We start from the raw sequence: 16341 nt of genomic DNA, 5'->3' as shown, positions 1-16341 counted from the left end.
CACCTTTCTTCTATCTGTTAAATCTGTGTACTCAGATTGTGGACCTATACTGAATAGACCTAGCAGCCCATCAAGGTCCATCCCTTCCTTACCCAGGATTCTAAAGGTTTCTTTTCTGAAACAACCTCAGAATTTGGGGGCAGATCATTTAATTCTCATTGAAAGCAACATTTGAGGTCTATCTAGCAGTTCCTATTGGAATAAGAGAGTAGGAGGGAGTCCTGGAATTTCTGGGCCACTGGGAATGAGTTTTAGAGCTGATGAGGATGGGAGTCACTGCTAAAGAGGCCCTCGGAACACAAATGGGCTGCAGTAGGGACTAGAAGGGTAAAGAAACTATAGGACTTCTGTAACTTTGGTTTTCCTAAAGCTTCTGATATGGCCCTACAACAGGGCCAACATCCTAGTGAATTGGAAAAAGAAGCATAAAATAACTCTTCGAGATGGGAAAGTAAAATTGCTTTGGGGGCTATTGAAAAGTCATAGTGCTAGCAGTAAGTAGTCAAGAGTTACTAAAGTTTCAATAAATACTGCAGGTAGCTTAAAAAGAAAAACCTACAGAAGCCTCTGATTCTTCATAGATTCTTTGTTAGTTTGGAGGCCTTGGCAAGCAGTTATATAATTGAGAAAGCCACTTTATGAAACTAAGGGAAATTGCCAGGCATAACTAAATTTGGAAAACGAAGTCCTTAGCAATTTGATGGATACGAACTTAGCTTTCTAGTCTCATTTCTTGTGAGATAGGTCCACATATCCTGTGTCTTTTCACACCTATGTGCCTCAGATACTTTTACCACATTCCCAATCTAATGTTGCAAGGCTTAACCATCTATAAAGCTTTTTGGAGTACTCTCAGTCAGAATTCCTTTCTTCTTCTCTTCTATTGCCCCTTGTTTATAATTCTGTTATAGAATATTCCTTGAAATATGTGTTTGCATGCACATTCATTTACATGAATGTATATATGTGCCTCTCTCCCACATGTGAATAGGAACTGTTTGAGGCCAAAACTCTGCTTTATTTGTCTTCATATTAACTCAGTCTTGATATGAGGAGGGAAGGATTGATACATGCATTTCCCCTCTCTGGTCCTAACCTGAAATCTTGAATGTCTTTTTTGCTGAATTAAATTGTTTCTAGATTAATCAGGTGAGCACATTCTACAGTAAGCTGACCTGGCTCTTCTTTCCCTCCCCACTCTGGGCAGTGATCCACTTTGTGGCTGGTACACATTGCTCTTGGCTCAGTTGTACTTATAGCAGGGGGCACTACTATTTGCTTTTCTTAGTCCTGACTCCAGCATTCTCCCTTTGATCACTGCCGCCTGCCCCAGTTAGCCCCTACCATTGTCCTGCAGTGGGAGCTAATGTTTCTCTTTCCCAAGCTCAGGCCTCCCCACCTCTCCTCCCTAGCATATTCTGAGAATGAGCCCAAAGAGTTAGTGATGTTGGGGAAATAACAGGATAGGATTAAGGGTAGGGTCTTTTAGCCCCTAAGGGCTCCACAGAGGACTGCTGTCTCCTTTTTCTCTGCTCCCTTTCTTCTTGTCCCCTGTATTAATTAGAGTTCTCTAGAGAAACAGAACCAACAGGAGATATCTGTAAATATGAAATTTATAAAAGTGTCTCATGCAACTGTGAAGATGCACGAGTCCAAAAATCCATAGGGCCGGCTGCCAGGTGGCAGCTCTGATGAAGGGTCTAGATGAACTCCACAGGAGATGCTGGCTGGCTGAAGAAGCAGTGAAAATTCTCTTTTCCCTTAAAAGATCAAATCCAGTTGATTGGATTCTCTTATTTATGGAAGACACAGATGACCATAGATGTAATCAGCCACAGATGCAATCAACTGACTGATGATTTAATAAACCAACCTTCTGGTTTATGAACCAGCTATGAAGTATCCTTGTGGTAACCCTTAGACCAGTGCTTGCCTGACCAGACAACTGTGCACCATCACCTGGCCGAGTGGACACTGGAACTTAACTGTCACATCCCCTTAGAGCGCTTGTGCTTGAGCTGGAATGGAATATAGGAAGATGACATGTGATGTAATGATTTGAAGGTTACCATCCTTGGCCATATTACTGCTGTTCGGAGAAGTAAATGGAGCAGTCATTGTATCATATGTACAGGCCCCAAAGCCAGACTGCCTGGATTCTAGTCCTACTCTGCACTTACTAGCTGTGACTAAACTGCCTCCGTAATACGGGGTCACAGTAGCCCACCATGTTCATTCATTCATGAATAGTTATTGAGCCCTTAACATGGGCCAGGGAGGGATAGCAGCAAACAGTTTAAAAACTGGGTTAATGCATTGAAAGTACTTAGAACAGTGCCTTGAACATATTAAGTATTCGGCAAATATAGCAATATACTGGTCTTAGTACTTTGAGGATAGATACTCAGGTGGGACAACCTTTGGCAGCAACTGCAGGAACAAACCTCTCTGTGAAGGGGAAGAGTAGAGGAGGAACTAAAAACCTGGGTCTAGATTTGCACTTAGGGCCAGGGTAGCATTGGCTTTAGTAGCCTTTCATCTCTGATACTTCATTTTGAAGCTGAATACATGAACTGGGTGAAGAGCATCCTGGAAAATTTCCAAGTCTGCTTAACCCTGTAGAAAGGGCAGGAAGAGATAACCCTGGTGTGACTAGATTCTGCCTAGCCTATTTGTGCAGAAAGACAGTGCCTGCTAACAGTGTAGGAATGACCCTAAGCAAAGCTCCATTTCTTGAATAGTATGAAGGGAGATCCTGGGGACATGAGATGTAAGGAAGGAGAACAGCTGTTTTCCTTTCCATGTCAGGGCTCTGTGGTCTTCAGTAAAGGACCTTCTGTTGGAGGAGGTGGCTTGGGGTTAGAGAGCTGAACCTAAGAAGGAGAGTGAGTTATGGTAAAGGAGGTGTGTCCTGGTTGTTTGCCTTCCCTATTTCAGTTCCTTCCTCAGAGAATGCTGCTAAAGAGGTCTGTTATACTTCTAGTGTGATTACTGGTTAGAAGCAAAATTTGGACTCAAGGCTGATAGTCTGTGTTTTCTAGTGAAAGTCCAAATTCAAGCCTGATATAGTCTTGATGGGGTAGTGGTGGGATAGAAATGTATGTTACATTTCGTGGGGATCAGCAGGTATTCCAGCCACTACCACACTCAGAGAAAGACAACTGTATAATCCTTACCATGGTTCAGCACCCACTTTACTGTTTTCCTCACTTTCTCTTCCATAGTGGGTTTTCAGAAATGAATGCCATTTTAGTACAGAAAAAGTGTCCTTGACCTGAGATATGGGCCAGTCCAAGATTCTTAGATTGGCTCCTGTGTGAGCTGCTGGCACAGCTGTCCCTTGGGGACCTGCTAACTTGGCTGGGAACCATACGACTTGTATGCTTAGGGATAGATGAAGTAGTTCTGGGCCCTTTCCAAGATTCTGAAGTACAGCCAGGTTTGGAACCACTGTATACCATACTCTTTCATCTCATTTTTACTGCATAGTTTGTTCAGTCTTCAGCCATTACTTCAACTGAGTTCAGCCAAGTTTGTGGAACTTGAACTAGGCAGAGCATTCTGTAGTGCATATAAATCCACAGTTGATTCTATAGTGAAGGAAACAGATTAATACAGTGTGATTATAGCAGTGTTTCTCAGCCTTTTTTTTTTTCAGTGTCACCTCCCCAAGGAGTCCTTTAAGACATTTTTTCCTAATCACCCCGTCCTCCAGGAAATTTTAATACCACAGATATACCAATACCTGTTTATGTGCTGTGTACTTTATACTTTCAGTAAGATATTTTTGCCCATAAAGAACCAATTCTTCTCTGGTTAGGACAAAGGTAAATCAGACTAAAGCGTAAAGGATGACATTGACTGTGTTTTAAAACTTCAACTACTATATGGGGCCAAAGGAAGAGATGTTTATTTAGTGCAGAATTTACATTTTCTGTAGCACACTAATTTAACTTGTTCAGTCAGTTTATTCAAACACCATAGCTACATGAAACCGTGAATAGAGAATGAGGTCTTGTTGGTTTGTACAGGTTAGTCTGATGCCGCTATACATCCTAGAGTAATTTGGGCAGAGAACAAAAAAGTTTTTTTGCAAAGCCCCCTTGAGGGACTGGGGAAAAAGATGGAAGTATTAAACTTCCCCACCTGGAGAAGACTTGATAGTCTTACAAGCATTGAAGACTGCCAATTTAATGGGCCAGGCCCTAGATCTTGGGGCTTGCTCTTATGAAACTTATTTCTACAAAGAAGATGCTAAGACTACTTATAAATATATCTAAGAGTCACCCTCAGAGAACCTCTTTTGTTGCTGAAATGTGGCCTGCCTCAAGTCAACTCTGCAAATAAACTCACTGTCCTATATGGGACATGACTCCAAGCGCTGTAAATCTCCCTGGCAATGTGGGACGTGACTCCCAAGGATGAGAGTCATGACTCCCAGGGATGAATGTTTCTCATCGTGGGATTGAGAAAGCCTTCTTGACCAAAGGGGGAAGAGAAATGAAACAAAATAAAGTTTTAGTGGCTGAGAGATTTCATATAGAGCCTAGAAGTCATTCTGAAAGTTATTCTTATGCATTATATATAGTTATCCCTTTTTAGTTTTTAGTGGATTAGAATAGCTAGAAGGAAATACCTGAAGCAGCTGAACTGTATTCCAGTAGCCTTGATTCTTGAAGATGACTGTATAACTATATAGCTTTTATAGTGTGCTGTGTGATTGTGAAAACATTGTAGCTGACACTCCTTTTATCCAGGGTATAGAGAGATGAATGAAAAAATAAGGACAAAAAGTAAATAAATAATAGGTAAGATAAGGTACATGGAATATTTTGGGTGTTCTTTTTCCTTTTGATTTTTCATTTTTATTCTTGTGGGTCTTTTTTTTTTTTTTTTGAGTAATGAAAATGTTCAAAAATTTATTGTGCATTGCTACTTATCATGGTTTGCCAAACCAAAACCAAAACCATTCCTGCAAACCCTAAAGAACACCTTGGGCTTTAACTGAGATTCTACAAAGGTTCCATGCCCTAGGATTATTTTCTAGAAACCTACAACCTCTAGATGGGTTCCTAGGCCAGAAAAGTCCTGAAACCCAGAGGGGCCAGCCTCTCCAGAACATCATCCTTTTTCTCTCTCTAGTTTGAAAGTTTAGGAGTGTGACTAAACAGATTTATTATTGTGATTGGCGTTGTTTGGTCCTGGGACAGGCAGGCCACAGCCAAGGATTGAGTTCCCACCCATACAGACAGCAGCACTATCCCTTTAGAGGGCACTAACCCCTCCCACAAATCACCTTCCCCTAAGGCTGGCACTGCCTGGATTCCATATTTATCATTCAAGAGTGACAGGCAACTTGTGAACATGTTTTGAGCTGAACACCATAGGCAATGCTGTTTGGGTTGGAAGTAGAGATGCTGTGCTTCACCCCTGGTTCCAGAGATGTCACCTCTATCAGGAACTCTCCTCTCCCCTGGAGGGTTTAAAGTGACAGATGACATAAAGGGTGAACAGAACCTTGTCCCATTGGCTCACCCATTGCCTGCCCTGATGTGGGCCTGCCTGGCTTATGTTCCATATCCTAGAGTTATAGGTTTGCACAGCTATGGGTGAGGTGGGTGCCTTGGTCTAGCCTGACCACCTTCTTCAACATGAGCATAGCCCTTTGAGGGGAGCTGCGGTGCAGCTGTGAGCAGGTTCAGACTCACTCCACTCCTCTCACTCTCTGCCCTCTTGTCCAGGAAGATGAGGGGCTCTGGAGAAACTGCTGGAATTCGGTGTGAGGTTTAGCCTTTTCCCAGAATCCCAGTCAGAATGGCCGAGATGAAGAGGAGGCTGGCTTGCAGGATGAAGAGGAACCCCTTCATGAAATTCAGGATGGCTGGGTGGAGCAAGTTGAAAATGCTGGTGCCTGTCAGCATGGCTAAGCCATTACACAAGTCACAGCAGAGAAGAGAGCACTCTACTCCAACTCACTCACCAGTCTGAAGAACTTGGCCCAGATGATGGGTGTGGTGACAGGAAGAAGAGCCCACACCCTGAACTTGAGGAGTGTGATGGTAGCAAACACAAAGACCACCATCCCCATGCAGTTGAGGCCAGGGCAGTATCAATCAGCCACGCAGTACTTGGAGAATACACCGGCAGCAGGCTGGTGAGGTATGGAAGGTGCTGACCTGCAGAACTGTAGCCAGCTAGCTTGGAGTCCCAGTGGAGTGGTACACTCAGTTCATAGAAGGTTAGAATGTTCTGGGCCTAAAAGTGCACAGTGATCACCATGAAGATAGCCAATGTGTACAGGGCTAAATGCTTCCTGGACTTTTAAGGCTGGAGCAATATAGAGTTGGACAGTGTTTCAGTGGTGGCAGAGTGTAAAGAGCCAGGCAGGTTTTGGCTTCTCCACCATCTCAAAGCAGAATGCTGCATAGAGAACTATGGCTATCAGCAAGGCCAAGCCAGCAAGAAAGACTTGGCATAACCCTGAGCTCGGAGTCAGTGGCCTCCAAGGAGGCTCACCAGCATCGCTGACACCCTGATACATGCTTCTAGTGAGCCATTTGGAATGTGTGGCTGCGGTTGGAGGTTAACATCTGCCACGGAGGCAAAGCCAGCAGTCAGGCCACTGAATTTGCTAAGGAAGGCACAAAGGATGTGTCCCAGCACTAGGTAGCCTATGTGAAGCTGCAGCTGCACCATGAAGGCACCAGGGCTTGGAGCAGTAGGCTGATCACGGCCAGCAACAGAAGCATGTGGCCACCCACAAGGTCACTTCAGATCCCGCCAGGGTAGACAAAGAAGAATTCCACTAGGATGCCGTCCATGTTCACATAGAGGGTCCAGTGGGCAGTGAAGGTCTCTACTTCCTGCATGATGGGGTTCCTGTTGTGGTTGCTGCAGCTTCCCCTTTTGCAGATGCCATTGTAACCAAAGTTGGTAGTAAAGTGCCATCCAAGTATTGGATGGCAAGCAGACCCTGCAGGAACAAAGCAGAGTCAGTAAGGAAGCCAAATGACTCCAATGGGACATGGCCCAGCATGGCAGCCGTGGGGTAGCCACACGACTTGCCTGGGGGGCCTTCTAGTAGTGATTTTAATTAAAGTAAGAATCTATATATATCAGGGATAACTCTGGGGAGGTTATTTTCTTAAGTAATTCTCTAAGAGGTCTTCCCTTTGGAAGAAAGAGTCCAGAGACTTATGGGGTATTCATAAGAAAACATAACAGACCTAAGGATTAGGGGAAAATAAAGGTAAACATTTGGATTTACCCTTCAGAGGTTTTATACTGGCCTCAACAGGGTTGGATCTGGACACTCTATTCTAGATCCTAACTTCTTTATATAAATTATTTTGGGGTTGATGCCAATTCTGCCAGTAGGGTATTTTTCTGGCAATACAGTATGACCAATGACAGGATCTCCTTTTCCCTATAGAAACTGCCAGAGGCATGCAGTGTGGGTGATGGCAGGCCTTTTGTCATGAATCTGCAGAGTCTTTATACAGCAGTCACCAAGCAAGGGGTCCAAGTGAGACAGAAGCATCAAGGCACCGGTGAGTAGCCCCAGGGATACCTGGTCCCTCTGGGGTTAGAGTTATGGTCTAGGTATGCACTGTCCAATATGGTAGCCCTAACCACGTAGAACTATTTAAGTTTAAATTAGTAAAAATTGAATGAAATTTAAAATCCAGTTTTTTATTTTCATTAACCACATTTCAAGAGCTCATAATAAAGGTCTAGATACTTAAGAGGGTTAGTGAGTGAACCAGGAGAAGGACTGGTTACCCACATGTAATTAGAGACATGTCAAGGAATATGTATTTTGAATCAAGGGAACTTATTCTACTCCGTGAGTGGAGATACTTCATACTAGAAACAGAGCTTTCAGAAAGTCGGCTAGAAAGTTGAATTTTGCTGCTTCTGTCTGCTTGTATATCATCAGAATACTGATATGAGAAGAAGGTATCTATGACTGTTTTCCATGATCTTTCTAATTTCAGGAGATCCTCTGGCCTCTGGCAGTGCCTCCCCACAAGGAGCTAATAACCACCTTCTAAATCACCCAGAACAGCCTGTCTCCTCTGCACCATCCCTCTCAGAACCTGAAAGAGAGCCCATGGTGAGTCCTGGGCAGCTTCCTGGGTGGTTGATCTCTGGAATTGTCACTTAGTTGACTCTGCCTCAACAATATTGTGACCAGCCTCCCACATCGTAGATGTCTAGAGGGACTGTCATGGGCTTTCACTTCTTCCCTTGCTGTTGCCTGTCTGCAGTTCTTGTATCAAATGATGAGCTTGGCTTCTTTTCACGTTATTTGTTTATTTGTTTGTTTGCTTATATGCTGTATGGTGGGGGAGGGGTCGCATTTCATTCTTTTTCCGTAGAAGTATCTCCTTATTGCAGCACCATTTGTTGGATTTTTGTTTATTTGTTTGGTTTTTCATTTGTTTGTTTGGAAACTACGTGGGCCGGGACTCAAACCCAGGTCTCCTGCATGGCAGGCAAGAATTCTACCACTGAGCTACCCTTACACCCCCTTGTTTTCACTTTATTTCACTGTCACTAATGGTTTGTAATGTTGTTCCCTGTGGGAGAAGGGATGCGTATTGTCCTGCCTAGAGTATGGGATTACATTCAACACCTGAAACAGACTTTAAAACACCTGTTTCAGCCACGTCACAAAGACCTCCGCCTAACCAGGATCCATAGACGGAAGGAAGTCCTTTCCCTAACTTAAGCGGAACTGTTTCCAAACCTGTGTTAACTTGGGTTTCTTTTTTATTAGGGTACTTCAGGCCCTATGCGGAGACCTCAGCTGTCAAAGACCAAGAAGAAGAAGCAGCCAAGGGGACTCTTCAGTTAATCTGTCATTGTCTCAACTGCTGAGGATGGACTTGAAGAACAGCTTCTTGTCATCACCTAGAAAGGAGCATGCAGAGCAGCAGTATCTCCAAAAGAGTTATACTGCCAAGGCCTCACTGTAAGGAAAAAACAACTGAAGTTCATGGTGACAGGTCACCTGAGGTTAAGCAAGGGAATCTGTAGCCCACTATATATAGCTACAGATATAATCTGTAGCCCACTATATATAGCCTCCTCTGTTTTGGACTGAAGACCCTGCCATGGACTTTAAGTATAAAGAGTGAGTCTGCAGCAAAAAGATACATACATGCTTAGGAAGTCTTATGCAACTTTCCCAAGAGTCCCTAGCTAGGGGTGCTCTCAGAGACCCACCTACTCTTTCTTTGTTATAGAATAAAAAGCACTCGTACTCCCCTGCTTTTGAGTTTATCTCTTCTGTAGAACACATAACCACCTCATTTCATGAGCCCTACCTCATTGTTGTCTCTGGATTTTGAAGTCTAAGGCTTCAATCCAGCCCTTCAGATTCTTCTTAAGTTTCTCTCCTGTGGCCTGAGCTAAACTTTCATCTGGGAAGTTTCATATTAAGAAACCTCTCCATGGTGGGCACAAGACAGAACAGATGGCTGCTTTACAAAGAGCTGTGAGCACTTGGGTCAAGGTAATTTCACTAGGGTAAAAGAAAAAGAAATTTTACTTTCCTTTCCTTTACTCTATTTCAAATGACATGGTAACCAAAGAACCAGGAAAGATAGAATGGCAGAACAGGAAATGACCACAGAAGTCCTCTGTTGTCTCAGAGAGCAGTAGTTTCTAGCAGGAGAAAAATGTGTGAGATAGGCAGAATCTTAGACAAAAAGATCAGTCCTTCAGACAATTATAGCAAGGTTTGGTAGACCAACATTAGCTAAGTTCCTTGACCTTTTCTGTTAGTTTTTTCATTTTGGGTGAGACCAACTGAAACTTGACCTTGGAAGAGCATGGTCAGACCAGGGAGAAATGAGAACTCAGATACTCACTGAGACTGTCAGATAGAAGGAGGATCAGGGGCAGAATGCACAGAGGCCTTTTCTGGTTTAGTTACTCAACCATGATGGTCAAATGCCTCCTTTCATCTATCTGTTCTCTCAAGCTGTGACTGAGTTGTGTCCTGATGTCAAATCTTGAGGACAGGACAATCCAAGCTACAAAAATAATAATTATTATAAGAATATCAATAATAATAATAATAAGCAGCTAATATTTATTGAGCAGTTAATAAGAATCTGACTTTTAATCCACAGCATCATATGAGGAAGAGACTATTGGCCCCTCTGGAAAATGAGTACTCACCAGTACTCATTCTCAGTGGCCCCGTAGTGGTGACTGTCACTGAAGTGAATTGGGAACTATGTAAAAACCTTTCAGATGGCTCAATTTGTTCATTTAAATTATTTGCAGCAGAATTTATATAGCCAGATTTCAGTGTGCACAGGGCATGAGACCACATGGAAAATGCAAAGGCTTCCCTAGCAAGTCTGGAGCAAATGCAAGCTCTTCACCCTGGATAATTGTTCTACCTTAACAGCACAGGCTCAAGAGCAGGCATTTTAAATAATGGTAAGCCTGGGAGATCTGTGAATCCCCTGAAACTGTAAGTAAAATCCTATAGCATAGCTTTTTTCAGTGTTCTCAAATGAATATGTGACTTTTAAAAAAGGTTAAGTAAGAGATGCCCAGTGACCTTCCTGACCATGACCCCTCTTTTCCCATAGGCTGTTGCCTCCAGATGCCTCGTTAGAGAAACACTGCTCCCAAAAGACCTGCCTCAGCCAGGCTTGCCCTAAAGCCCTTATACCCCAAAGCTAGGGGTGGTGGTTGAGAATCGTTCATCCTAGGGCAACTCCAGGGAAATCCCTGCCTTGAAGATGTAGTCTAAGAAGCAGGCTGTATTCCAGCCCTGCCCCCTGGCTTGGGCCCCTCCCCGAGCCCCCAGCCTGGCCCAGCCCCCAATGCCCATGCACATAAAAGGGTCGAATTCTCGTGGCTGCTCCATAAATTTTATTCCGTAAATATTAGTTTTCCCTGTGTTTAATAAAGCGGTGGCCCACCTCCCGGCCTACCCACCCGCTCCCCGGGGCCGGGGCTGGGGCCAGGGCTGGCTGGTGGGAGAAGGGACTCTTTCAATTGCTTTGGAGTATTTTTAGAAAAAAAAATAATATAAGGTGGTTTATGCAAGCAAGCCAGCAAACCAGGAGCAGGACTAGGGACCTCGAGGAAGTTCCTGCAGGAACTTGACCTAAAAAGTAGAGAAATAGCGCCACCTAGATTGCAAGGCCTGCTTGGCCTGGCTGGCTGGTCTGCCCTCCCCCACAGTCAGCTAGGATAGGCAAGCTCTTTCCTGGAAAAGAAATCTCCATCTCTTAGCACTAAGGCTGGGTAGCACCTGCTTTCTTCATGCCACACGGAGGGCTTCTCTAGCAGTCCTTAAATGCAGAGCCAGAGCTGGGTTCTGGAAAATCCCCCTGGGATCATGCTCTTTTCTCCTGTCACCAATCAGCCAATCTCCCAGATTAAGGAGTGTTTCCAAATGATAGTAACATTATTGGCAAAGAGGAAGAAAGCTTCTACTCTCTGTCTTCCCACTGAGTCTTTGGGGGCTAGCCCTGGAATTCCTAGGGTGGCAAAGCAGTGAGATCCGTGTTCCTATGCTCTGGGCTTGGGAAGACTCTGTTCTGGTCAGACCAAGATCTTTGCAAGTGCCTGATGCAGATCACCTACAGTGAGCATGAGGGGAGGAGAGTTGCTGAAGTCCCCTGAATACTTAACCTTACTGCTGCTTATTTGTACCCCTGTGATGCACGTGGCATTTTTCTCTTGGACTCTGTTTGCTTTCTATTGTTTTAAGTCCCCATCCTCGCTCCCCATTCTTCAAAGCACTTACCCCATCTATCAAAAGATGTATATACAGGAGTCCCTTGTGTACTCTCCATACAAGGGGAGTGTTCCTAGGAGATGGAAAAGGCTATGCTTCTCCTCCTGCTTCTAGATTTGTTCTCATTCCTGGTTTTGTCACCAGGCATTTTATTCTCTCCAACTGTTCTGTCCCTCATTTTCTCTTATTTACCACACGAGGAGGATTTACTCCCCTATAGAGTGTAGGGGAAACCTGTAGCCTCTGCGTAACCCTTCCTCATGCTGGAGGGAGCTTGCCTTACCTGCTTGCTCACTCCCTTGCTACTTATGCTTGCTTTTATATACATATTTCCTCTGTGCTTTTTTTCTGTCTCCATCCTTTCATTAGATTATACTCTTCAAGAACAGAGTCAGCATTTAAATTTAACTCAGAAAATAACACAATGGTGGTAATATGCTACTAATAGTTACAACTTTATGTTAACTGGTTTTGACACCAGCACAATCTACTTTTTAGTTCTTCTCTGAAGTAGAATTCTTCTCTGAATTTTCCTGAAGAGGAAAACGAGTGTCCAAAAGAGTAAGTGACATCCTGCAATGTCACAGGTGCTACTGTAACTGCTTACAGTTACAATAACCAATGACTGGTTCCTGGTCACTTCTGCTAGCATCCATGAGTGTATGAAGTGGCAAAACTTTAATGGGTTACCCTAAACACTAAGGTGTAGAGAGAAATGCAGGAAGAGAGAGAAGGCCACATTTTGGAGGGAGGGTTTTCCTAGATGCTTTGACCTCATAGAAGCTGCTACAGGACCCTCTTGCCTAGGACTCCTCAGTGTTCTTTTTTCCTCCTTGTTCTCTTGCACAGGCCTCAGAAGATCCCACCCCGAGGGGAAGCATCCAGAGAGGGGAGGGCACAAGATGGCTAGTCTGTGTGAGGAAGAGAGACCCTATAAAATCCATATCTATCAGAGGAGCTAGAAGCCCACCTATGCTCTCTCTTTCATCCCAGAACCCTTTAAGAAATACTTTCCCATGAAGTACACTACTTTATGATGGTCCTTCATGCTCCCATCAGTTCTTCAGTAGATAGCATCACAGTGTACCAGCAAAGCCTCCAGTGGCTCCTCTGAGCTACTAAGTCGGACCCCTCATTCAGTTTCTCTTTCCTGGAACCCAGCAGCCTTTGCTGTCCTTTCTACATTCCTAGACCCCTATGAATGAGTGCTAGCCTCTTGGCACCCAACTTTCATGGGTTCCTGAGAATCTGGGCCAGCCTCCCAGGGGAACCCGGAAGAAGCATTTGAAGAACTCCAGGGTGTGGGGAGCACATAGCCATTGACTCACCTGGGAAGTTTGTGCCAGGATTACTTGTCTTGCTGGGCCAAGGGCCAGTAGTTAAAGGAGAGCAACATACCACACTCTTCCTCCTTCCCCTCACTTTGGGGCCAAAAGCAGTAGCATGGTTAGAATTAGGGTATAGAGCTCAGGGGCTGCTCAGAGTCCCTTCTGAAAGCTGGGTGTTGTGTTTACTTTTTTATATTGGCAGCTGGAAGGGGAAGCCCATCCCAGCTCGGCATTGTTGTCTAACATGGTTAATCAGATCCTATAATCCTGCTGTGGAAATATTGGGCCTCACTCAAAACAATAGAGACCAAGAATATTGTGGTTAAATTTCAACCAACTGCCTCCCTGGCCTGTTTGCCTAACCCCTGCACCCCTCTCCCGGGCCAGAGTCCTCCTTGCTTTATGGACCCCTGATAGGATCGACAGCCAGTCAGAAGTCGTGACAACAGAGGGGAGAGTGGAGTAGAAGGGTAATCCTCTCGACTGGCACTTCCATCTGCCTTTTCCCTCCCATCCCAGGCCTTGAAGGGTGAGCAGGGCAAGGGAAAAGAGCTGGAGCTGGGGGGGAAGCCCCGCACAGGTGTGGATCTAGGTTCAGGGGTCAGGAGCAGTACTGCTGGAAATCATGGGTGGCAAAGAGATCCCTTATTCAAGGTAGAAAAAGACTACTTCCAGATGAGAAGAGCAGACTGCCAATTTTATTTATTACTGTTCCAAGGCACTTCCAGGGCACAAAACAATACCAGTTGGTCCTATAGCATTTATGGGAGGATAGGAAAGGCAGTGTTCTGAGGTGGCGAGTGGGAGGGCTGGTAATAAAGATTCTTTCATTAGTAACCTAATATGACACCAATATTAATAATAACACTCTGGTGATGTATGTATGTGATACTGATGACCCTACTTGAGTGGTTTTTTTTTTTGCTCATGGTAATGTCCACTGTGTTGCTCTCTAAAAAGTATGATGGAAATGTTGCAGGATAATTTACATAATTAGAATACCAGGAGAGAAGAAATAGATAATTTAAGACAGATAAACTTCACAATGGCTTTTGAATCAAAAAAAAGAAAAGTTCCCCAGATAATGCTGAAGGAGAAAATTAACATGGTGATATGTTTAGCTAAAGGCAGGGAATGTTCCTCTTGCAGATACTAGGGCACTCAGCTTGTGAGGTGGCAGACTTGGAGTTTGCACTTGGCTGTCATGCACCCAGGACGCATGGGCCACAAGTTGCAGCTATACTGCTTTTGGAGGTGTCCCCCGCCAACGAGGTGAAGTACAGTGAGGCCCAGCTCCAGCACTGTGGACTATTGGATGGTCAAAGTGTATGTGCATTTTTAGGATTTGAAGAATGAAAATAGCAGAGCTGTGTGAAACGAAACTATATTAATCTTTTCATATAGGGTGGGGGTGGGGTAGGAGCAGAGAACACTTGAAGATGGTTCTCACCTAGGGTGCTATGTTATGACTCGTGGACTGGCATGGTAGCTGTGGGTCATTCATTAAAGCCAAAGCAGGGACTTCTTGATGGGAACTGAGCTCCCCCTCAAATAGACATCTGGAAAAACAGGTCCTGGGAATGAGAACCTAAGAGGTATGTATGCTTCTGGATGTATTAAAAAAATAGCTTAATGGCAACCATCAAATGGAACTGAAGCAGGTAGAGAAATTAATATCAAAATAATTTAAAGATGATGGGGAAATTTCAGTAGTTAAGCAACTGGGATAACAAGTGGGAAGAATTCAATGGGAAGAAAGATCCCCAATGGGAGCTCCAGAGAATGGGCTAAATTCCTGATCTGGAAGGGAAATGTAAGGGGCTAGGTTTGTCATCATATTATGTAGAATGAATTGCAAATGGTCAAATCCCCACAGGAAAATGTTATAGATCACTAAAAAGGAATTCAAAGGAATGGCAGAGTTTTATAGGAAATACATTGGAATGAGATGGAAAAACCCATATTCAACAAGGAGAAACAGGAGTAAGTCAAGCTGCATTAACTCAAATCCTGTATTTATTGATTGCCTCCCCCCACGGTAGCCCCACTAACAGGGGCATAAGGCTATGTGCCGTATGACCATAACGACAACGCCTCCTACTTTCAAGACACCTACAATCCAAAGATGATTTAAAGGATAACCCCACTCCAAATTATTGAAGCATATGGTATAGAAAGCGAGAGCCATGACTATGTATTTCTTTTTTTTTTCTAAGTTTTAAAGAATCTTATGTATAAATACAGTTTTGTTACCTGCTTTTCTGAAATAAAAAACCACAAAACTATGGTGTGTTCATTTATTTCAATATATACATCTCTTTAGAAGGTAGATTGTCTTCACTTTGAATGTTAAAAAAATTGAAAAAACTCTCGTGGTCAGAAAGTAGAAAATCAAACTCACTCCCTTCATTTTCCCCCTTGCTTAATCTTCAGTCACCCCGGTCTCTCTGCTGTTTCTCAGACATGCCCAGCACGCTCGCCCTCTCCTGTACACCTGTCGGTCTGGGGAGGACATTCTCCCCCTAGGTCTGTGCCAGGTGACACCCTCGCCACTTCCAGGCATTTATTTAAATCTCCCCTTCTCCAACCCTGACCTACTTGATGGAGCATGCTGCCTCTCCAGCTCACACCCCCTCCCCACGCGCTGCTGTACTCCCAATCCTTTTGTCCTGTTTTACTTTTTTTCCTCGTAATTCTTATTCCCTTCTAATACATTATATATGCTACTTATTTCTATGTTCATTTTTAATTGTCTGTCTCCTCTTCTCACTAGAAGAAAGCTCCAAGAGGGCTGGGATATGGCTTTTTTTTGTTCTCTCAAATATCCCAAGCATATAGAACAGTGTCTGGCACTTAGTAGGTCCTCAAGAAAACATGTGAGTGAATAAATGAAGACTATTTTATACACACGCCTATACCTGTTCACACCAGTAGTATCTAGAGGTGGTTTTCAAAATGTGTGGCTATAAATAAGCTTAATCTGTTTGGTTTGGGGAAATCTGTTGCGAGGTGGGAGGAGGAATAATATAGCATTTTGTTAACTGCAGCCGTAGTGGAATGGATTCGTTATTTTGCTGAAACTAAGAGTACAAGTTATTAAAAAGCAAGTGACTGTATATGCTTTCATTGGCTATAGCTCCCAGCATCCTTAGGGGTGCCATCTCTACTAAGAGAGTATGCGGGTAGAACAGCACAAGCCCAGTTACAGGAAGTTGGCAGGCATGTCAGGAGCATCACTTG

General features: G+C 43.9%; 1 protein-coding gene and 1 pseudogene across 3 annotated transcripts in view; one reads left to right on the top strand and one right to left on the bottom strand.

Annotated features, from left to right (window-relative positions):
* The window catches only part of NHEJ1 (non-homologous end joining factor 1), a 92027-nt gene extending 81248 nt beyond the window's left edge, over positions 1-10779 (top strand). For 2 of the 3 annotated variants that reach the window (XM_077155183.1, XM_077155182.1), the window contains exons 6-8: positions 7433-7550; positions 7998-8116; positions 8783-10761. In XM_077155183.1, the coding sequence (XP_077011298.1) occupies positions 7433-7550; positions 7998-8116; positions 8783-8860 (315 nt within the window). In that variant the 3' untranslated portion in view covers positions 8861-10761. Of the gene's footprint in view, positions 1-7432; positions 7551-7997; positions 8117-8782 lie in introns of all 3 variants that reach the window. The other variant, XM_077155181.1, reaches the window with a different exon arrangement.
* Positions 5705-7036, bottom strand: LOC143676852 (proton-coupled folate transporter pseudogene; annotated as a pseudogene).
* Positions 10780-16341: the final 5562 nt, after the last annotated feature.

The sequence above is a fragment of the Tamandua tetradactyla genome, chromosome 3 (genome assembly GCF_023851605.1).
Source record: "Tamandua tetradactyla isolate mTamTet1 chromosome 3, mTamTet1.pri, whole genome shotgun sequence".
Taxonomy (NCBI): domain Eukaryota; kingdom Metazoa; phylum Chordata; class Mammalia; order Pilosa; family Myrmecophagidae; genus Tamandua; species Tamandua tetradactyla.
Note: the sequence above shows the minus strand (reverse complement) of the source record. Positions and strands in the feature narration are given on the sequence as shown.